Source organism: Strigops habroptila, chromosome 17, assembly GCF_004027225.2.
Source record: "Strigops habroptila isolate Jane chromosome 17, bStrHab1.2.pri, whole genome shotgun sequence".
NCBI classification, from domain to species: Eukaryota; Metazoa; Chordata; class Aves; order Psittaciformes; family Psittacidae; genus Strigops; species Strigops habroptila.
The window spans coordinates 6,174,922-6,198,605 of NC_044293.2; the positions used below are offsets into that span (position 1 = coordinate 6,174,922).

Consider the following 23,684-nt stretch of genomic DNA (forward strand, 5'->3'; position numbering starts at 1 on the left):
TCTCAACTCATCAAGAGCAAACACACGTGTCCAGCTGTAGAAGCACCGTTAAGAGTTAGCACCCGCGACCTGAGATGATCTTAGAAACTCCACAAAACAAACAAAAGGCACCTGAAACCCCAAACTTCAGTAAACTGATCAAAAGACGTAAGCTTTGTTCGCCACCTTCCGGTCTGGGGCTTGACCCTCCTCTTTCATTACTATTGCTAGTAGTGAATTACTACTTCCCACTCATCAAGAGGAAAGAGAAACGCGGTTGCAGCCAAGATGCTGCTTGCAGCCTGCCCTGGTGCAACTAACAACAAATGACCTTTATTCCTTGGAAAAGCATGTTCAGGAGCCTGCTGTGGAGACACAAGACATAAAAATCACCATAAACTACTCTGAGCTGAGACTATCTCCTTGCTACTGCCTGTCCCAGCCTCCAGGCCCTACTAGGGTATAAATAATGATAATCCCTCCCTCAGCATTACAATGAAACACTTGCTTGCTACTAAAACTTACTTAAAATTCATACCTACATTGGGAGATTATTCAGGAAACTCTAATTACTTATCAAAAGCAACGATGATGTTTTAAGGAGAGGGAGTGCCCATAAATACAGAGCCATAAATAAAGCACTACTAGGTAGCACGGATTAATTTGTATTTAATTGCTAGAAATTGCTATCAGTTACAAAACATTCCTTGCAGAATAGGCAAATTCTTTTAAGAATCATTTCAATTGCTAATGGGAAGTCTTTTCTCTTTATTATTATTAATTATTTTTCCCTTCCATCTTTCCCATCCCAGCTCCAAGTGCGGGAAGCATCTAACCCAGCTCTGCACTTTGTAGGGATGAGGCTTATGGGGTGCAGAGGAAGACCCCAAAAGAATCAAGGAGCTGCTCAGGCTTCAAGAGACCTTTGGTAAAACCCTGGAAGTGGGGGTGAGAAACCTGCCCTGCCATAGCAAGGATAGAGATTGCCTGCAAACACCTCCCATGGAGCATCCTCTTACCGTTCCAGACCCTGTGGTGATGTTGCTCCTCTCCAGAGCATGGATCCTGCCCTCCATCATATGATGCTCCTGTGGCAGGAGGTGAGCTGTGCAGCATGTGCCAAACAGCCCTTGTATTGCTTCCTCCTCATTTTGTGATGTTCTCTGCTTTGCTGTTGGCACAACATCCCATCAGCACAGTTAATTACATCCACGCTGAGTGTGAAGGACAGGCTGATGCTTACAAAGAGCCGGAGGCCGTGCAATCCATCCCGCTGCTCTCACAACAGCTTCCACCTTTGCTGACAAACTGCAGCACAGCACTTCCCAAGGGAGCTTTTCCACTCAGCACTGGGCTTCGGGGCTGCTCTGAGCCTCACATCCTTCCCATCTTCACCCAGCATCCCTAATTTGAGGTCAAACAGATGGCTGCAAGCATCTCCATGACCCTCATTGCCCAAATACAGACTCTCCAAAAGTTAGCTTTATAGCCCAACATGCAGAAGGAACATTTGCAACCCAGTTTAGTGTGAGCTGCCCCTGCCCATGGGACACCATGGAACTAGTTGATCTTAAGCTCCTTTCCAACCCAAACCATTCCATGATAGCTGTGGGCAGACCTCTGCTTGCAGATAAAGCACCAGACGCAGGAAGCCCCCAAAAAGAGCATCCTCCAAGGTGGAGGAACAAGTATATCCATGGGTGAGGGGGGATTGGAAGCAGGGAAGGGTGTTGGAAAGAGCTGCTTGTGTCTACAGCTTGAGTAAAGAGAGACCTGGGGTCTCTAGGCCTGTCAATCCACCACCAAGACACCACTCCATCCCCCCAGGACCAGGCTGCCAGTCACAGGGAAACATGTGCCAGCCATGACAAGCAAAGCAAACGAGACACACATCTCCTGCTTACAATAACAGCCCTTCCGTGTCTAATCCATCATATTCAAGGCAGATCTCTTCCCCTGAAGTGTTGTCAATGAGGATTTCATTTAGCGCTAATTAGACAAATATTGCATGTTAAACACCCATTGATTATTAAGAGACAGTAAGTGTGGTTTAGCTCTGCAGTGTGCACGGACACGCTGTATTATAGCTGGGATGAGGCTGGTAAATGTCTTGCTGTTCCTAATCATCAGATAGTAATTAACATCCAAAAACTTGTAACTTGGTTTATCATTATAGATTTAGGAAGGCACTAATAGTACTGTATGCTAATTGAATAGCAATTGATTATTTAAGGCATATAAAGATTTAGCAGCTAGGTAATAGATAGACACAGTTGTTAAACTTTAATAACCATCACACAGCGTTCTCCTGTACTATTAATGAAAGTGGTACTCCTGAAGGTAACTTTGAGATGGGGTTTTTCAATGTGCTCGGCACTGTGCAAGCACCTAGCCAAGGATCAGAGGCCAAAGTGTGGGGATTCGGACCAAAAGCCAGGAAAACTGGAGTTCCTGCTTTTTAACTGAGGCAATCCAAGCTCCAAGCTAAGGGATGTGCCCATGGCCATAGCAAAAGGCGGTGGTAGAGCCCAAGGTGCTCCTAAACTTCCCATCTGACGCTTTGCTTCTCTCTCAATCATGTCACTACCCAGAAACAGAGACAAATTGCTAATTCCCTGCCAGAAAAGGAGCTTTCAAACCCAAGCCTGGCACTTCCTGGCATCCCACCAGCCAGGGCAGCCTCATCCAAAATCTTGACTGGAAAAGACACACACAAGACACCGAAGTCTGAAGTGATCTCCCTCTAAATAACTGGAAACGAATCAGTAGATGTCAAGCAGTGCAGCAGAAGCCCACCTTGATCATGGTGCCCACTCCTCATAGCTGCCTCTGCCCCCCAAGACATCCCCATGCTCCACAGATAGGGTCTGAGCCCATGCCCAGCGCCAGTGATTTGGGAAGGTTGCGAAGACCTGGCTCTTTCCCACGTGGGTGGAAAAAGAAAGATGAGAGACTGAAGCCCCACATGTGAAAGGGAAAAGATAAATGGCTTCTGAAGGGAAATAACCTGCTGGACTCAGTGGGTTTGGCAGCACCCCGCTAAGCGCAGATGAGACTTGAAAACCAGCTGCAAGCTCAGCAATTGCAGCACAAAGCATGAGTTACAGAGGGCGAGGCCGAGCAGATGCCAGAGCTGCTTCCCAGAGCGAGCCCACAGCCAGGACCATGCGGTCCTGGCCACCCTCAATGCTCCTGGCTTGGGGCAGTGGCCTAGGAGAGGGATGGCAAAGGGATTCAGCTGGGAGCCAGCATCACTGACCTGGCATCGGGGCATTGCCCGGGGGATGTGGCTGCACCTTAATCCCTGTTCTGGGTCACACAAGTGGCTGCTGAAAAGCTGGTGAAGGTGAGAAGGCATCATGTACCCTCACGGGGTGTAGCTACAACAGGAAGAGCCAGTACCTTTAGTAAAGGCAGCTACTCCTTGCTGATGGGCTGGCCCCATCGCTGATTTATTAGGCAATAAAAGCAAAAGCAAAGCAAATGCTCCAAGTGCACCTCTGAGAGTCTGCAGCCTCGGTCAGAGAGTCTGGGCAGGCCCAGCTGCCTCTTAATGCCTTCTCTTGTGTACAACAGGACTGCCCAGGGACCAGGGAAAGGGGTTGGTGCATTCTGCTGGGGGGCTGGAGCATGACATCCTCTGCAAAAAGGGGAAGAGAGCACTACTGCTCCCAACAACCATATCAAAAGGCAGAAGGAGGTAGCAGGGTGAGGCCAGCAAACCCCATTGTCTGGAAGGAAAACAAACCCAGCCTTACAGACCAAAGAATATCATAGAATGGGTTGATTCTATGGGACCTTAAAGGGAAAGACCTTAAAGGGACCTTTAAGCTCATTCAGTTCCAACCCCCTGCCATGGGCAGGGACACCTTCCACTAGAGCAGGTTGCTCCAAGCCCTGTCCAACCTGGCCTTGAACACTGCCAGGGATGGGGCACCATCAGGTGGAGCACATAAAGAGACAACAGTGACTGCCCATTGCTACTTCAGAAACCTTCTAAGTCCTCGATGCCATCCCAAAACACCAGCCCTGCAGCATGACGCTGCTATGAACCCACACACCAGGAATCCTACACGAGATTTAGGACATACAGGATGTCACCCAACCCTTGGTGCCATCCAGAAGGACATCATCAGCCAGCTGCAGCCTCAAACTACTGCAAAGGCAGCTTATCCTACCAGCTGGGCACAGAGGCTATATTGGGCTGGGTCTCAAAAGCAGGGAAGCACCTTACAAGGGCAAGCCCCTCTCCTTCCAGCCTGCTCCAGACAGCGGTTCTCACCTTAGGTTTCCCATCAGCTCGCTATAGCCTTGCCTGGGTCACTGGCAGAGACACCTCCTGCTTCCTCCTTACCCACGAGGCTTGTCACACTGTCACACAGAGGATATTAGAGTAGTCTGACACAATTCCTCCTTAACAAATCTCTCTGCTGGCTCTGTTACAGCTTCTTGTCCTTCCCTTGCTCCAGGGCTTTCTCAGGATGGAAGGCGAGCAATCTCCTAGGACAGTTTCTCCTCCCTTTTCCACACTAGACACTATATCTGCCCTTCCCCAGTGGTCTGGAGCACCCCCTGCTCTCTCAGACGAGCTGAAGCAGTCCTGACATCACTCCAGCCAGTTCTCTACAGATCCAAGCATCGGCCCAGACAATTTCTATGGGAACAGCAGCAAGAGAGTGAAGCAGACAGGAGGAGGAGTAGAGAGCAAGAAAAACCCCTCTTGAGGAGTTCTGCAGTGGAGTTTACCTGTGCTGCAGCAGGCAACAAAGAGAAACGTCAAAAGCAATGAGACAAGGCAGGGGAGGCGTCACAGCAGATAAAGGATTCTTCAGGTATGAGACAAAACCAGCTTTGGAAACCTCGCGGAAGTGAGTTGAAAGCCTCCAGAGGATCTCAATTGAGAGTCTGTCACTTGGTGTCAAGATAACTTTCTGGACAGCTCTCAGAGCTTGTTAAGCTCTTGCTTGGGCTGCATTTGAGCTCTGGTGGCAGTGCTGTCTGCAAGCACAAGCACTGAGACATGCACCGGGTCCATACAGCCTTGCCGTTACCCCTCCAGGATCCCCCACCACGACCTGCAACATCCCAGTGGCAATGGGCAAGGAGACCTCAGTTTGTGCTGCTCTGGTGTCCTCAACATCAGAAGGACATGGAGCTGTTGGAGCAAGTCCAGAGAAGGCCACGAGGATGAGCAGGGGCTGGAGCACCTCCCGTATGGAGGCAGGCTGAGAACATTGGGGCTGCTCAGCCTGGAGAAGAGAAGCTGCGTGGAGACCTCAGAGCAGCTTCCAGTGTCTGAACGGGGCTACAGGGATGCTGGAGAGGGATCTTCATCAGGGACTGTAGCGATAGGACAAGGGGTGATGGGTTCAAACTGAAACAGATTCTATGACTCTATGAAAGACCTGCTCCACCAAGGAGGGGATGTCCCTGAGCAGGAGCAACACACCAAAACTGGGCTCCTCCTGCACCAAAAGAGAGGCTGTGGCATCTGGGAGGAGTTTGTGAGTGCAGGATGGGAAATGCAGGACAAGGCGCAATGGTCTGGATAATGCAGGTGGTCAAACCAGATGGGTAGAACAGCGTCTCAGCATCACAGCCTACAGCTCTGAGAAGAAATTACCTGCTTCCCCCACAGCAATCACTTCATCCAGAGCCCTGCAGGACTCCCACTGTTCCCACTAGCCCTGGATCCTTAAGTTTAATTAAGTCCAAGCAGCCTTCTCCCAAGGAGAAGGGAGGAGAGGGTGACTCAGGCAGCCATGGGACCAGCAGCGGAATTATCCTTCAGTTACAAATATTAATTAAAACCAGCCCTTCCCCCAGTTTAGAAATAGGAAAAAGCCAAACTAATCAATTCCACATAAAGGAATATATAGGGATAAGGAGCAAGAGCAGGGAGGGTGACAGAGAGAGAGTCGAGATGCGACATGAATGCTAAGAGCTTCCCACCATAGCCACAGTAAGCCCCAGGCCTGGCTGCTTCCACCAGTTACCTTGAGTCACCTCCAAAATGGGCTCAATCTCTTCTTCTAACTGCTGCTGCATCACAGCAACTCCTGTGATCACAAAGGCCTTGAGATCTCAGCATTAACTGCCTTGATAGAATTAAATACAACACCACGGTGAAGCAGGCTCTTCATTTAAGGTGTAAGCATGGAGGCTTTCTCTTCTCCTACCGGCACTCACCCTCTTTCTGCAATGATGAGTTGTTCATGGGCTATGCTCTTTAAGGAACAGGGAAAAAAGTCATCTGATAAAGTGGGTTATAAAACCCACGGTGGTAATAAATGGAGAGCAAGGAGCTTGATGCAAAGCCAGCAGAGAAGGCAGAAAACGCTGTGGGGATGCAATAGCTGAACTGTGATTAATACATGACCACGGGTGACAGAGGGGGAGCAGTGGAGGATGCCACTTGCTGCACTGAACCTGTGATGTGGGGGACATGGAGAGCAGAGGGGACCTCACCCAGGCAGAGGGGAGGGTGTTGATGACAGATGATGAGTAGCTGGTTCTCCAGTGTCAAAGCTGAGGGAGGAGAGGTGCCTGGTACCACACAGAATCACGGAATCATAGGATCAACCAGGTTGAAAAAGAGCTTGAAGATCATCGAGTCCAACCTCTGCCCAGCACTGCCAAGGCCACCACTAACCCATGGCACTGAGGGCCTCATCTACACAGTGTGAGAACTCTTCCAGGGACTGTGACTCCAGCACTGCCCTGGGCAGCCTGTTCCAATGCCTGAGCACCCTTTGGGGAAGGAATTGGTCCTCAGCTCCATCTAACCCTCCCCTGGTGAAGCTTGAGGCAGTTTCCTCTTGTCCCATCACTTGTTCCTTGGGAGCAGAGACCAGCCCCCTCCTGGCTCCATCCTCCTGTCAGGCAGTTGGAGAGAGCGATAAGGTCCCCCCTGAGCCTTCTCTTCTCCAGACTAAGCCCCCCCAGGTCCCTCAGCCGTTTCTCATCACACTTGTGCTCCAGGCCCTGCTCCAGCTCCATTGCCCTTCTCTGGCCCCGCTCCAGCACCTCAATGTCTCTCTTGTAGTGAGGGGCCCAGAACAGGATTCAAGGTGCAGCCTCACCAGTGCCCAGTACAAGGCGACAACCACTGCCCTGGTCCTGCTGCCACACCAGTGCTGATACAGACCAGGATGCTGGTGGCATGATGTGATGGGTACAGCCTTGCAGTGGCTGTTTATCCTCCAAGATTACCATCCCCTGACCAATAGCTGCAGGAAAAAGGCATCTCCTGTGCCGGGTTCCTGTTTGGGAAGAGTTGGGGAAAACTCAGCATGCAGAGACATGGCAGAAAAGGGCTTGGAGTGGAGGAAAAGATGAAGAGAGATGTTGTTCTCTCAACTCTGGTACTCTCAGCTCCTACCCACAGCCTGAAAAACTCCAGACATGTCACTCCAAGACAGATCTGCAAGAACCAACACAACCACAAACTCATCCTCCTTCCACAAACCCCACTCATCCTCCTTCCTAGGGGCTTGTTTGCCTCTCTGTAAAATGGGGCTAACAGCACGATGTTCCCGTGGCATCTGACAAGTGGGATGTGTTACAAGGAGGTGCCCTGGGAGCAGAAACCATTTCTTTTTATCAGCCTTCATTATTATCACATTAATGTTATCCCTGCTTAGGCGCCCAGGAAGCATTCCTGGCATTTCCTGCCTCTCCATGGGAGCAGGGCAGCCTGCTGGCAAATGCCCATGAGAATTACAGCCGGGTTCCTGGGCACAGACACGGCTATCGGTTCCTTTTTATGAGCCTTCATTGTTATTACCACCTATTTCTTTTTACATTCCTGCCAAAATACCAAACATTAATCTCCCTCGCTCCCTGCAGGGAAAACATGGGTAATTGGATTTATATGGGTTAGGAATTTGTTAGATTTTTATATATATACACACACAAACAGGCACACATACAGAAAAACCATCCAAAATAAGAGGCAGGGGGATGCACTGTCCCATTGGGACTGGCCCTGGGGCTTGGGGACCAGCTGGATGAAGCCCAGCATCCCTGCATCCCAGCTCTTTGCACATCCCCGTACTGACTGCTGCGCTCTGATTTAGGAACTCATCCCACAGCACTAAACCTCACACAATGGGAGTTACCAGTCGTGGGGTTTGCTTTGGTTCATCCTTCCAACATTCTCTTTGAAAAGAAACTCATCCTTTTCTTTTACCCCCTCTCTCTTCTCCCACTTTCTCCCTCCTGCCCTCCCATCCCTCTTCTCTCCAGCTCCAGCCAGGAGAAGAAGCAGCAAGATGCTCTATGAGATGGCTCCTTGGCTTTCCCTACCCTGAACCCCACTGCACTGGTGATGGCACAAAGCACAGCATCAGCACAACTCATCTGATCCTACACCACAACAGTTGTTGTTCTCATTATCCTCCCCCATCCACGGGGTAGCAGACTTGGAGACCCATTTGTATCCTGAGGAACAAGTGCATCAAGAGAGTATAGTCATGGAAACAACTCATTTGAAGCAAATCTTGGGATATAGTCATCGGAAAACAGAAGCGAGTATTTTGCACTGAAGAACCAATCTTGAAGGGTTTCTGTCTGTCAGGGAAGACAAGACCTACGCAGCAAATCAAACCTGTAGTAAACAACCCATTTCAGGCTAAAAATTGTTGGCAGGGCTGTGGGGGAATTATTTGTCTCATTGAAAAAGAAGAAATCAACCCAGCACATCCTCACCCTTAAAAGCTGCTTGCAAGGAGAGAAGAAGTGATAGTCACCGAATGAGATATCCCTTATGAACTGCCTGCTCAGCTGCAGTATCTAAAGATTATCACTTAAAACAATATGTCCAGCTGATGTAAAAAGCATCCACGGTTTAGGGCTGAGAAACACAAGGAGGAGGCAAACTGTGAGAGCAGTCAAGGGAACAGAGGAACTCTTTGGAAACCCGGAATGTGAAAGACAGCCGCTGTGCCCTGGATTCATTTTGCAGCGTTAACACCTAATCCTTTTCTAGAAACAAAGACCTGAGCTCCTGGAGAAGTGTGTGTGATCCAGGGGAAGGACAGCTATTACTGCCTGCAATCCCAGGGAGTTTATTATGCCTGCAAAAAGATCTCGTGTACCCTATAGAGAAAGGATTACTCACAGTTCAGTCTCATCCCCTGGAGCTGAGCATCACCACTTGGAACTATTTCTGGCGAGTGGAGCTCAAAAACTTAGCGTGGGGTTTGGCTTTGTGCTAGGCAAAAGGACCAGCAGCACAAGGTGAATTCCCCAAAGTCAGCCCCATATTTCCCCCTTGTACAGCAGGACTGTGCTACCGACCAGGGACAACCAACCTGTCCCCATGCCACCCCACCAAAGTAGCAAGCCTGAGAGGGAGACCAAGATTCATCCCACAGCAAGGACACCAGGAGTTCAAACATAGCATCCCAGATTGGTTTGGGTTGGAAAGGACCTTAAAGCTCATCCAGTTCCACTGGCAGGGAGACCTTCCACTAGAGCAGGTTGCTCCAAGCCCCTGTGTCCAACCTGGCCTTGAACACTGCCAGGGATGGGGCAGCCACAGCTGCTCTGGGCACCCTGTGCCAGCACCTCAGCACCCTCACAGGGAACAACTTCTGCCTCAGAGCTCATCTCAGTCTCCCCTCTGGCAGGTTAAAGCCATTCCCCTTGTCCTGTCCCTACAGGCCCTTGTCCAAAGCCCCCCTCCAGGTTTCTTGTAGCCCCTTTAGGCACTGGAGCTGCTCTAAGGTCTCCCCTGAGCCTTCTCTTTCACATCCACCAGCATCTCTCCTGATGCCAGCAAGGCCAACAGCGTGGCATAGGGCTGCTCCAACCCCACCAAGGTGGGAAGGGACCACGACCTGGGGAGGGTGGGCACCAACTGCATGGTCTCCACATCACCACTCACCTTCATGCACCAGGCTGGGGTGGAGGGAACATTTCCACAACCTCCTCAACCTTTTCTCTCCAACCACCCTTCCAACGGCTGCACTGTTACAGTGAAATTAGTGGGCACTGTAATTATAACTATCAGGAGCAGATAAGACAAGTTAAATACCAGCTACCTAGGGAGAAATTATTATGCCAGCCAGGAGGATCCAAATGCCAGAATCCATGGCTGTAATTTCCCTGAGTCGCCAATTACAGCTCCACCACGCAGCAAGTTCTACCTTGGAAACAGCAGGTATATATTTAGCTGCTCCAGAAAACTTTTGGGGGGAAGGAGTGGGAGGAAGGGCCAGTGATGGAGCAAGTCCTCACTAATCTGCTCTTCACTAATCCCTATGCTTTTAGCATCTGCACACAAAAAGCAGTGACTCTCTTCCCACTTCCCAGCAAGGATTTAACAGCGGAGAGACGAGGCCGCATTACAGCATCTTTTCTCTGCTGGTTGCATGGGTAAGTGTCACAACCCCTATTTAACAGGTATGAAAACTCGAGGGCTGGTGGTTGGACTGAGAAAGAAGGGGGGGGGAAAAATCTCATTTCCCAACTTCCCAAACCAATGGCCAGAGCCTGTGGTCCTGCTGCTGCTAGTTGTATTTTACTCAGGCCTCATCGTGTGCTGGGAAATCAAACTGCGGTAGATTATTACACCTCCTCCCCCCAAAAATGAGCAGAATTGTCAGAAATAATTAAAACTATAATTGCAAAAATAAATGGAAGAATGGCATCTCGTGATGTTTTATTCCAGCTTCTTAGTTTTAATTGGAATTGTTCTCATAGTCACTAATTGACAAAACAGAGCCAGGAGCAAAGTCTTGGATGCGAATGAGCAAAGCCACCCTGGTGGTCTGGTCTCCTTGGACAAGCATTGGGGAGGCCAGAAGTGAACATAAAGGTAGAGAGGGTGATTTGACTTGAAAATCTGCCTTTAAATACAGGGGAATAGCCTCTCTGCATTTAGTTGAGATAAAAGCTTAGTTGTACATGCCTTAGTTGTACGATGTTAGCACCACCTATGAAAGCTGATTTCTTCTCAACACCCACCTTTAACCAAATCAGTGCTGTTTGCTCCATTTTACAGATGGGGAAACTGAGGCAGAGAGCAAGAAGGGCCTTCTCAAGTCCTTGTGTCCACAAAGTGATAGCCAAGGAGCAAAACCAGCACATCCCATCACCCAGCTACTCCCTCCAACCACTGCAACGCTCTCTTGGCCTTAAAAATAAAGCGCCAATATTTCTTAAACACAGATAAAACTATAAAGCCTTGAAATTTGGAGCAGCTGTTGGTTTATGTCTTTATGAACTGTACTGATGCCTGTTATAAAAGGTCGGCTTGCTGGCGGCACAAGGAATATGATCCCATTTACTCCACATCCCCCATTTCAGCATCAAGATGTGGTACCTGCGGTTCAGCCGCTGCCTGCATCACCCTTAGCTCTGACTACGGCAGAGCTTCCAGCACTGCAAAGCAGTTGGGAGAAAACACAATCCAAGGTTTCCAGCTAGGACCAACCCATTGGGAATTACTGATCATGCTGGGAACCTGCCACTGATGTCCCTGCATCCCAGGGGACGGATGCCTGTGGCCTTGTGAGCTGCAGGGCAGACATCCAAGAAGCATCGTGCATAGAAAGCTGAGACTCGGTGGCACTCTTCCCACAAGCAGAAACTTAATCCTTGTTTCCACATCAAATCCCAGCTGGGAAATTAAAAAGTGACCTTCTTCAACCTCCAGCATGCTCCATGTTCTGTTCCATGTCCCAAACTGGTGGCTAATGCGGGTTATTGCTGCCACCTAAACATCTGCCCTGCTTCACAGCAGGTTTTGTGTTTCAGAGGCAGGTAGGAGGCAGCTCAATTTTCTCTTTAATACTATACAGAGAATTTGCAAACTGCCTTGAGTTCCCCGGAGAGGAAAGGTGCATGACTATTATGGGAATTGTTTGTTCTTACAATAAGGAGTAGTGAATTACCAACAATCTCTGCTTAAAACAAGGGAATCATTTGCTGCTGATCTAAGATGACCTAGAAGTTGCCTGTAAATGTAGCCTTAGCTTCTGCAAGGATTACACTGAGCCTCCCTCAGAAAAAGGGTGGAGAGGTGGAAATGGAAGAGCCCAAAATCCAATACAGGAAACCCACAAGCAGCCTGAAAAGCCTCCAGATTTCCTCCTCCACCAGCTTGCGGTTCTGCTCTGCTCTCCCTCACATCTCCTTTCTGCAGTGCCATGTGTGTACTGAAAGAGCTCAGCTTGGAAAGCAAAGAACTTCTGTCAGTGCTGCCGAATCCAAGGGGGTTTACACAGCTCAGCCCATCCCAGGACCAGGTATCAGCAGGATGGGAGAGGACCTGGCAAGTCCATTCCCTGCAGGATTGCGGCTAATTCCACAAGTGCAACAAGCTGGAATTACAGGAGCTTTTCTCCTTGGTTTGAGCCCCATGACAAGTGCCATTTTGCAGGGAGGACAGCAGAGGACACCACATCTGCTCCTACTATGGGTGCTCAGACCATTCGCTGGGTGAAAACCCTATTGAAGGCCCCACACTAAACACCTACCAAGCATCATCCACCCGGGAAGCCTGCACTGGGCAGCTTCCCATCCCCAGCTCTCTGTAAGGTATTTCAACCTGATGATAAATACCAGCCACATCCTTGAGAAGCTCCACCTTTGGGCTGTTGCATATCCAGAGGGGCAGCAGCAGGGGATAGGACTGGGAGAGAAGAGCTGGACCATTGGGAAAGAGCAATGCAAGAAAAGACTGAGGGCAAATGGGAGCTGGAGGCCAGAAACCTGACTGCAGCAGGCAAAAGCTAAACTTAAGGAGGAAAAGGAATGGGGTGAGCATGGAAAAATCAGATGCCGAGGAGGGAAATGGGTAGAAAACAAGTGCTTTTGGGGCAGAGTTTCCCCTAAGTGACACCAGGAGATGCAGAGTTTCTTATGGGAAGGCTAAAATAGCTCAGTGCTCCGGAGCTGGCTGCTTCACAAACATCCCCTCTTGCAAACAGCACGGAAAAGAGGCCAGCTTTAAAATATACATAAAGGAGATCCAAGTCAGCCCTCTGCTGGCAACAGGATCAGCTGGAGCTGCAGGAGCTGCCCCAGGAAGGGCCTCAGCACCCATTCTGCTCAAACCCCAATGAGCATCCCTATGGAGAGCCCCAAATCTCACGCTTCACTTAAGAGACAAATTCAGAGAGTGAGGAAAAGAGACCAAAGCCAAAGGCATCTCTCAGGAGGACTGTGCTCCCTTTAACCTGCCTTGCTCACTCTAGCTCAGGTTAATAATCATCATTGCAGTTCAGTTATGAAGAAGACATGTGCCTTCTGCAGTGTCACGGCCCCCAGTTACATGGGGTGATGACAAGCAGGTCCCTGGCTTGGAGCAAGGAACAGGGATGTGCTGGGCACAGGCAACATCCCAAAGCGTGGAAGACACCATGCTGGGAGACCAACACCTCTCCCGCATGGAACTCTTGGAGCCTGTTTCTCACCACCACATTCTGCACCACACATTTCCCCTCCAACAAGGGGAAGCTCACCCAGCCCTCCCTGTGCATCCTCCACCATCCAGGCGAGCGGAGCATCCTCTGCTCCAAGCTCATCCCTGCTCACGGAGAGCACGGCACGCTCCTCATCCCTGTGCCTGGCTTTGGGAAGAGCTGCTCACTGCTGCAGCTCTGTTCCTCCAGGTCTCGTGTCGGGGTTATACACTGCTCCCTAATGCAGTGAAAGCAGCAAATTAACTTCTCCAGACTCCCTCGCTCCAAGCTCGCACCCCACCATCCCTCAGTGCTTCATTCCAAGTCACAGGGTCGCTTTTCCACATGGATTAACCAGCTGAGTTCCTCCTGAAGCACACACAGCATGACCCAAAGCCCCAGACAAGACCTGAGTCCCCATCGTCCTCTGAGAAAAGGCTGGGCTGCTATCTGCTCATCTGACCACGCTTCTGTGGTGCCTATTGAGAGCTGCTATCCGACACGGCTAATGCACCATGTACACCTGTAACTCATTCAGGGAATAAGAAAGGGATGCTCTGCTCTATTGTGCAGCAGAGAAGCGGCCCATCTGCATAGAAGCCGCCTGCATTTCTCCCCCAGCAAACAGCGTAAGGTAAAAGCATCCATCAGAATTCATAAGATGCACCCCTGGAGTAAAAGATTGATTTGATATTAACAGATTCGTGCAGAGACTATAAAGTGATCAAGGCAGAACACTGACACCTCGGATGCATCGCAGCCCTGGAAACCCGCTGGCAATGCAGGCTGGCATCGGTGCAAGCAGCACAGACCCCCCTTCCCTCCCTTCCCACACAGCCACACGCACCCAGAGACAACTTTGGGAGCGTCAGGCAGCACTAACTCACTGTCTGCCACCTAAACCCCTTTGTCAGCTCCTCGTCTGGCACCCGCAGCCCCAATGGGAGGCTGCCAGCCCCACGCTGCAGCCTGCACCCCATCACCACGCAGCACCGGCGCATCATTCGCCCCAAAAACACTAACACAGAGTGTCCCCCACCACGACGGGACACACACAAAGTCTGCAGGAGGTCCCAGGACCTTCCGGGAGCCCTGCACAGCGCACAGCATCCCCCATGAGCCACATCCAGACCCCCCCAAAGCATGAATCCAGGTGCTCCTACCTGAGCGTGGCGCTCTCCCCTTGCCGCACTGTCACGTTGTCCATGGCTTTGGGGAAGGTGGCATCTCCGCTGCGCACGGGCACTCCTGCGGGCACAAGGAAGAGCAGCCTGAGACAGAGGACGACTAGGCACCTCCAGGGCAGGGCTAAGCACCCACCGACCCCCATCCTGGGCAGCACGGACTTTTCCAACAGGCAAAAAACACACCCGACAAGGCCACCGGGAGCGAAAAGAGAAGGGGGAGAGAGGAGGGATGGGGTGCGTGTGTGTGGGGATGGAGGGGAGCAAAACCACCGGGGGTGAGCGATGAGGAGCTCCACGGAGATCAGGAGAGCCCCCGGCAAGGCAGGATGCGAGCGCTGAGCCTGCCGAGCGGCATCCGGAGGGAGTCCCCAGTATCCTTGGGTGAGGGAGGAGGACGGGAGGGCCGGAGGGGAGGAGGAGGAAGAGGAGGAGAGAAGATGCAGTGCAAGAGATGAAGGTCACAGATGTGTGCCTGCTCCAGACGCTACTTTAAGATTCAGTTGGGCACGCGCTGCAGAGATCTGGCATCAAAAGTTTATAACCCAAGGAGGAAACGTGGCTCTGGCACGAAAGGGAGGGCGGCCATAAACCCAGGCAAAACAGGGGAGTTGGGTTGTTTGCCGGCTGCTGCTCTTTGAAATAGTAACGGGAAAAGCAAAACGAAGCCCAAAAAACCCCCAAAAGCTCCCCAAAATGCCGGTTCTGTTGCAAGATCGAAACTTCCCCGCGGAGCTGCCGGCGATGTCTCCCCCGGCCTGGCGCGGGATACTCCTCGGCTCCCAAAAGTGGGTCTCCAGAGGTGTGCTCCCCTCAGCTGAGCAGCGAGGAGGAGGAGGAGGAGGAAGAGGAGGAAGGGTGTCGGGGCCGCGGCGGCGGCAGCAGCATCCCGGCCCGGGCGGGCGGCAGCATCCCCGGGCGCGCAGGCGGACTGCCCGCGGTTGTCATGGCAGCGGCTCCATCCCTGACCGGCGATCGGGCTCCCGCACACCCCGGTAACACCCGCACGAACACACACACACACACACACAGAGGGAGGCGGGCGGAGCGCGCTTCACCCGCCAGCCTTTAACCCCCGCCGCACCGCGCTCCCGCAGAGCACCGGCACCGAGAGGCTCCCACCAGCCCCAGGGACAGCCCCCCCTTTAACCACTTCGAGCCCGGGTCTGTGTCTTGCACAGCACAGCAGCAGGATGCTGGTCCCCTCAACCACCCCAATGCCCTCACTGCATCTTTCCCTGCATCCATGGAATCACAGGATCAACCAGGTTGGAAAAGAGCTTGAAGATCAAGTCCAACCATTCCCCCACGCTGCCAAGGCCACCACTAACCCATGGCACTGAGGGCCTCGTCTACGCAGTGTGGGAACACTTCCAGGAACGGTGACTCCAGCACTGCCCTGGGCAGCCTGTTCCAATGCCTGAGCACCCTTTGGGGAAGGAATTGGTCCTCATCTCCATCTAAACTTGCCCTGGTGCAGCTTGAGGCCGTTTCCTCTTGTCCCATCTCTTGTTCCCTGGGAGCAGAGACCAGCTCCCTCCTGGCTCCATCCTCCTGTCAGGCAGTTGTAGAGAGCGATAAGGTCCCCCCTGAGCCTTCTCTTCTCCAGACTAAACCCCCCAGGTCCCTCAACTGTTCCTCATCACACTTCCACCCACTTGTTGATGTGTGGCTGAATTCAGGGATGGCTCCCTTGTGGCTGGAAGCCTGTCTGCAGTGAGAAACAGGGTCCTGCTGCCACGTATTTGCCCCACCAGATCATTGTGTAAGCTGGAAGGGAGCTCTCTACTCCATATCCCTGCTGTCCTCACTTCCCAACACAGACATCCTTGCACTAGGAGGGGTTTCAACCCAACCACTCTCAACAGGGTAGTGCTTGACATCAGAATGCACCAACCCCTTCCCTGGTCCCCGTGCAGTCCCGTTCTGCGCTAGAGAAGGGCTTGGAGACACACAGAGACCACTATTTACCTCCTCAAAGAGCAAATGTGGGCACCAAGACCTCAGTGACCATCCAGACACACACGTCTGTGCCTTCAAAAGGAAAACAACTTCACACTGCCACCTCTTTGCATTGTGCTGTACAGTTCCTCATCCCTAAGCCAAGACAGGCTCGACCTCAACTGGGTGCCTTCCTACCAAATATATCATGCCCCTTCCAGGAGGAATATAACAACCAGTGAAGGAGTTTCAGCTATTTTGGGTCTCCTCCAGAGACGCGAACACAGCTTCTACAATTTATCAAGAGCTTTTTGCAAGGGTTTTTCAGTGATCTCAAGCCAAATTATCAGTGTAAAAGGTCCTCTCTATATAGCAGTGGGATGCAGGGACCCTAAAAACACTGCTAGCCACAGGCTAGCACTGCAGAGATGCGTGCTGGCTCCCAGCACCAGCTTATGGCTGCAAGCACGAGAGGAATGCTCACTGCAGCTTGGATAAATAGGACAGCCCAGGAGCTGAGGGAAGCAGAGGGAAAAGAACAGGGCTGAGTTTCCTGGCTCTTCAGCTGATGCAAAGTTGCCTTAACCCTGAATACGCAAGTTGGCTGCTTCAATGTCAAGCATCCTTTTGGGGGGAAAGGATGGAGAGGAAGGACACCCTATCTCCTTCCCGATGTGCTCCCATCCTGGCACGGAGGAGCCGTGTCTGCTAGCAGGGAAGGCACAGCAGAAAGGAGTCAGCACAAACCCACTGCAGCTCCCCACGGTGAGACAGCCCGAGCCTCCTCTTGCAGCAGGATGAGCTCCAAGGGGGAGGATGCTGCAGCGACCAGAAGCTGTGCTGGGTAAAATAGTGTTTACCCCTTGGGATAGGAAGCTGTAGACATAGAGTGTGTGTAGCAGGAAGCCTGCCAGAGCCGGTGCGATACAGGAAAGGGGAGATTTAAAGGGGAAAAAGAGCTTGTCTGCCTCAAAAGAGCCTCTGAGGAGGCTGGAGAGATGCAGACACATGTAAAAGCAGGCTATAAACAGACAGACAGGGAGCTGAACTGGCATATATGGGGCATCCAGAAGGGGAAAGAGAGGAAAGGGAATGTTGTACATATTTAGGCAACAGAAACCTGTCTGACGGGGTAGGGACACAACAGCCTGGCACCGCTATGCAGGTGATATGTCTCAGTGAAGACACTTTGGGCATCCAACAGTGGGTGCAGGCAATCAAAGAGCACCCTTTCCTGTCTCAGTCTTCTGGCCCACCCCATCGCAGCTCTGGTTAAAGCTACCTTCTGAGTGAGCACGCTGCCACCAAATGAAGGGAACAAGCTGGGACACGGGGGAGAAAAGGGCAAAGGGAAAACGAACTCAGAATCCAGGAGGCTACAAAATCTGGATGCAGCAGACATGAAAGCAGAGCCACTTTTATATCCAGACAGTTTGCAGACCAGAGGCTGCATGGGGCAGCTTCAGATCAGGTCCATGTCTAAAAATACCAGCTTGCTGAGAGGGACTCAGAGGCTGGCACAGGCCTTGGGGGCATCAGGCATATGGCAGTGGCTGATCCTGCTCCTCACAGTGACGTTAACAAGCCCTGACCTTCTCTCATCATCCCAGAGGCTCAGAAAGGAACTGAGACTGCAAGGACGTGTCCCTCCACCTCCCAGCCCATTGTCAATCTCTGCTTTTATTAGTGGCACGGTTTGGTCTCCATCTCCCTCCGAGATTTCTCCCTTGTTGCTCTAATCAGGAGCTTCCAAATGCCAAGAGTCCAGGCCTGGAAGGAATTAGTGAGGGATCAGAACCCCTGTGGAGCAGCTCGGTGGCAGCGCTGCTCCAGCACCATGATGGGACTCATGGACGGCCACACTGGGCTTTATCCTGCAGCCTCACCACTGCTCCTGGTTTATTTTCCCCTTCTCCATGCATCTCAGGGCATGCTGGGGTGCTCTCAGTCCATCTCCCTTGACATGAATGCAGTGAGGGATGAAGACTGCAACAGCACCAGGATCCTACGCACTTAGGTAGCAACACCCACTTACCAGCACGCTTTGGGGCACTGCTTCTTCCTAACGGGTATTTATAGAATTCCAGAGTGGTTTGAGTTGAGGGGACCTTAAAGCTCACCCAGTTCCAACTCCCTGCCACGGGCAGGGACACCTTCCACTAGAGCAGGTTGCTCCAAGCCCCTGTGTCCAACCTGGCCTTGAACACTGCCAGGGATGGGGCAGCCACAGCTTCTCTGGGCACCCTGTGCCAGCGCCTCAGCACCCTCACAGGGAAGAGCTTCTGCCTAAGATCTCATCTCAATCTCCCCTCTGGCAGGTTAAAGCCATTCCCCCTTGTCCTGTCCCTATAGGCCCTTGTCCAAAGCCCCTCTCCAGGTTTCTTCTAACTCCTTTTAAACCAGACACAGATAGTCACAGCCTAGGACCTTCCCACAAGCATCCTGCCCGGGGAGGGGAACACTATGAAGCACAGCCACAGCCACTCTTCACACTAGGACAGAAGCTTCCCCCATGGTGAGCACAACAAACCACCATGTCCTTGTACAAGTGGAAAGCACAGTCCTCAGCAGGCAAAGAAAACTAAATCTTAAGGAAAATATAATGGAAAATGGCTTTCTTTTCTTTTTTTTTCCTTTCCCACCCCCACCCTTCCCCTGAGATGAACTTTGTCTCTGAGCCACCCACAACTAAAGGGGTTAATGCTGAACCCAGCAATGCAAAAACCCAGCAGAGCTTTAGGGGAAAGCAGTCCTTGGAGGACCTGGCCTTGTTTAATCAAAGAGCTAATCCTCGCTCCCAGGGATTCGCCCTCCAGCACTAGTGGAAGTTCCCAGATCTCCCTCTGGAAAGCCCAAAGAAGCTGTTTCAAAGCATCTTCCCAGTCCCTGTCTGCAGACAGCTGCTGGTGCTTCCCGAAAACTGGGGTCTTTCAAGGCATCTCACTCCTGGGGCATGTGAAATCTCTATTCCTGAACATCCTGGCTACACTATCTGGCCAAGATATACATAACAACTCCATGGTGAATAGAGAGCGCTGTATATTGTTGGTATCCTGCTACGTGCAGATGGCATCTGGGCTCGGGGCTATAAGATTTTTAACTAATATCTTTCTGCACTACTATCCCCTCCTCCCTTTTCTCCCACCTCCTCCTCCTTTCCACCTCCTCTTTCTCTCCATCTGTCCCCATCCCTTCTCTTCTCCACCTTTTCTCTTGCACACTTGCAGCTGCTAATTTTTACCCAGCGTATTTGGCACTGCCTCGCGACACCTCTTCCCCCACAGCCCTGCTTCTTCCTTTTCCCATTTGCTGCCAAATAGTCTCCATTTCTTCACCCCATGCATGCACACCTCAGGCAAAGCAGAACAGCAGAAACTGTAGAATCATGGAATGGTTTGTGTTAGAAGGGACCTTAAAGCTCATCCAGTTCCAACTCTCTGCCATGGGCAGGGACACCTTCCTCTAGGCCAGGTTGCTCCAAGCCCCTGTGTCCAACCTGGCCTTGAACACTGCCAGGGATGGGGCAGACACAGCTTCTCTGCGCACCCTGTGCCAGTGTCCCACCACCCTCACAGGGAAGAACTTCTGCCTTAGATCTAACCTGAACCTCCCCTGTTTCAGTTTGAACCCATCACCCCTTGTCCTATCACTCCAGTCCCTGATGCAGAGTCCCTCTCCAGCATCCTTGTAGCCCGCTTCAGACACTGGAAGCTCCCCCGAGGTCTCCACGCAGCTTCTCTTCTCCAGGCTGAACAGCCCCAAGCTGAACATCCTCCAGCACATTGGAACTGGGGTACAGCAAAGAATCCCCCCATTCCCCAGATAAAAACCTTGGGAATGCTATTCAGAGCTGCACTGACCACTGCCCTGGCGATGGCACACACGCAGCTCTCCCCCTCCATCCCCCTGCCTCTCTCCAGCAGGATTTATTTCTCTCACTTAATTTTCCCAGCTGTTTTATCTTGGTTTATCTTCACACTCAATCAGGCTCTCTCTGCAAAGAGAACTTTTATTTTCTCTGCTGTTACATTTAATGCATTTTATCGCAAGAATTTAGCAAACAGAAAAACACACTGAGGTAATTGTGACAAAAAACACAGCTTATTCCTCAAGCTGATCGTGGTCTTGAGCTCTCCTGGGCAGAAAATGTAAACTCAAGACCCATTCTCCTCACTAACATCCAATTCCGGAGGTGGTTTAGCAATGAACACCCCTCCAACACCATCCTTGCACCCTAAATGCATGGATAAACCCTCCCATCTTCCTAGGAACATGCAATCCCAGCTGAAGCAGAGGTATATGTGTCCCCAATGCCAGGTTGGACGGGGCTTGGAGCAACGTGCTCTAGTGGAAAGGTGTCCCTGCCCGTGGCAGGGGGTTGGAGCTGGAAGAGCTTTAAGGTCCTTTCCAACCCAAACCATTCCATGATCCCATGATTTCATTTTCCAGCAGGATTTCTGTCAACGATCCAGGATTTTTTTATTCTAAGGCAAGCAGAATGTTAAGATTTCATTTGCGATGCCAAGATTTTTTTTTGTTGTTGTTGCCATTCCTGTTGGTATTTAGTGCATTTGGGCATGTGTTCAGCTCCCATGTGGTCTTTCCCTTCAAACCCAACTTTCTAGGGAAGAGGCTGGGGGGGGGGGAGCATCACAGACATGTGACATTTTGCTTCAGTGCCAAAACATTTCCATATCAAAACACACCAAAGTTCAGCCTGCTCCACCAAAACAGCACAACAAAACCCCCTCTGCATTGATAGTCCTTGCAGGCATCTGCCAAAGAGATGCTTCCAGCAGCCCACATTTCCCACATCACTGGGAAGCAGAGGGAAAAACCAGAGCAGGGCAAAAAGGAGGGAATTGGAGGGGTTGGAACTGGATGATCTTAAGGTCCTTTCCAACCTAAACCATTCTATGATTAGAGAAGAGAAAGAAAGTGCAGGGTGGGGGGGTTACAGGAATTAAAAGCCTCCTGCTTCAATACCAGCCCAAAGGATATGGGGTTTCCACGGCAGGGATGGTCAGGGGAATGGGAACATGGCATGCTGCAGCTCGAGGGTGGCAGAGCCCATGTACCCCCAAGACAAAAGCAGGTTTGAGGTTCCAAAATGCTCCTTCTTGCTCTGAACCCTCAGTTCCATCCCCTTATGGCCCAAAGTGCTATGTAGAAGCAATGTAGGTTCTGAATAGCAGGGGCAGACAAGCTGCTCTTGTTTCTAGCTCACTGCACGCTCCCTTCAGAGTATGACCAAGCACAGGACAACACAGTGGCCCCATTTCCCCCAGGTGCCACCTCAAAGAGCCCCCCACATCCCTAAAGCAAGCACAGGCACTGCCAAGCAGAGCAGGAACATTTCTTCCCTCTCCTGCCAACATTACAAGGCTCATTTCATCGCTGCTTGCAAAGTGTTTTGCGAGCTCTTAACTGAACTAATAAAAGAACAAATAAATAGATAGCACAGAGCCCTGTTGATGCTATTTCTAAACACGAAACCATCATGTAGCCTCTGGGCTTATTTACAAAATACAGAGACGTGGAAATGATCAGAACACTGTTGTGCCACCTACACGAGATGCTGGAAGAGGGAAACCACATTCTTGACTGTCCTGGGAGGCTTCAAAGCAGTGTCCCCAGCACCCATTCAGAAGGTGACAGGAAGGAAAACCATATCTACCTGTCCTGCTCATTGTGAATTGCTATTTTTCACCCCTGGGTGACACAAGAGCCACCCATCAGAGAGCTGGTTGGGATGACAACCTCTTCCATTCTCGGGGATAGGAGGACCAGCATTCCCCAGCTCTGGGCTGAGCATCAAACCTATCCCCAGGCATGACTGACTGCAGAGCAACAGGGTTTGCAGCCCAACCCAAGCCTCAGCCCTGCCTCTGTATCAGCAGAGTGCCCAAGACAACAAGATTTAAAGCTAAAGGGGGGAAAGCAAGAGGAAAATATGCCTAATTCCATGGACTGAAAATCTGGATCCCCCTGCAAGCAACAGCTTGTGCCGTGCAGCACAAAAGCTGAAGCACTGCACAGTGCTCAACCTGCCCACCATGTACCCCTCCAACATGGTCCTCTCCTCCCAGGATGGTCCCCAGCAGCCCCATGGCTCTCACCATGCAGCAGCACAGCCTGTCTACCACCAGGAAGCCCAGAATCCTTCCTTTGCCTCGACACACTCATTTCTCACCCGTTCTCCCAAGGCAACCGGCCAACACACATGAGCCTTTGGAACATCTCACTGATGGGACAAGCTGGCTTCCAAGAGCATCCATCTCCTGCTTGTGCTGCCTGCTGGAAGAGGCAGGGGGGATGGCAGCAGAGCAGGGCCTCTTTACCTCCTCTCAGCCCCGCAGTGGGTAGCTTGGGCTGTTGTGTTAAGCAGGTAAAGGTCTAAATGCTTAGTCTTTGCTTGTCTGAACTTCCCAGGCTACAAATCCCAGGGGAAATCAGAATTCTCAGTGTTTTCAGTCTTTCCTCACTGTGCCCACTGCAGATGATGTTTTTCCTCCTTTGAAATACTTGTTTCTAAGGGCTGAAAGGAGGGGGAAACATTGGGTGAGGGAAGGATCCTGGCTCCTGCGGGCTTTGGATAAGTTCACTGGGAGTTTGAGTTAAGCTGTGGGTAAATGCCAGCACAGATCCCACACTATCTGAACCAGCAGGTCTGCTCCATGCACGTCTCACTGCTGATTTATTCCCAGGTGTATTGGGCACAAAGAGATAAATATGCAAGTTGCAAAGCCGGGGTGGGGATGGGAACATCTCCATCTTCCTAGGTCAGTTTTAATTCATCTTTTCGAGTCAGCCTGGTCTGAGCCATTTACTTGTGACTCCAACCCAATTCTCTTCAAAGAGAATGGATTCTGGGATTAAAATCTACGTTTGCAGCAAACAAAACTAAGCACGTTTTATGAGGAAGAGTAACCTTGGGGAGGTTTGCCTGCAGTTTCAGAGGCTGAGCAAGGTTTCTGTACACAGTTCTGCTTGCTGTCAGCAATCCCTGCTATCTCCAGGTTGCTGACAACCCGACAACCTCCGATACCGCAGCAAGGAAACAGCCTGCAAGCTGCAAGAGCTTGTTAGCCCATTCTGCAGAGAGAATAACGAGGAAGGAAAAGACAAAGGAAGCCAAATTCCTTTGGAGGAATAAGAGACCTGCCTC

At 51.2% G+C, this 23,684-nt stretch overlaps 1 protein-coding gene across 7 annotated transcripts in view; it reads right to left on the bottom strand.

The window, feature by feature from the left end:
• The window catches only part of LOC115616331 (opioid-binding protein/cell adhesion molecule homolog), a 337,209-nt gene that overhangs the window by 88,101 nt on the left and 225,424 nt on the right, over positions 1 to 23,684 (bottom strand). For 4 of the 7 annotated variants that reach the window (XM_030505417.1, XM_030505416.1, XM_030505421.1 and 1 more), the window contains one exon: positions 14,555 to 14,639. In XM_030505417.1, coding sequence (XP_030361277.1) covers positions 14,555 to 14,639 — 85 coding nt within the window. Of the gene's footprint in view, positions 1 to 14,554; positions 15,623 to 23,684 lie in introns of those variants that run through there. The other 3 variants (XM_030505420.1, XM_030505419.1, XM_030505415.1) reach the window with 3 other exon arrangements.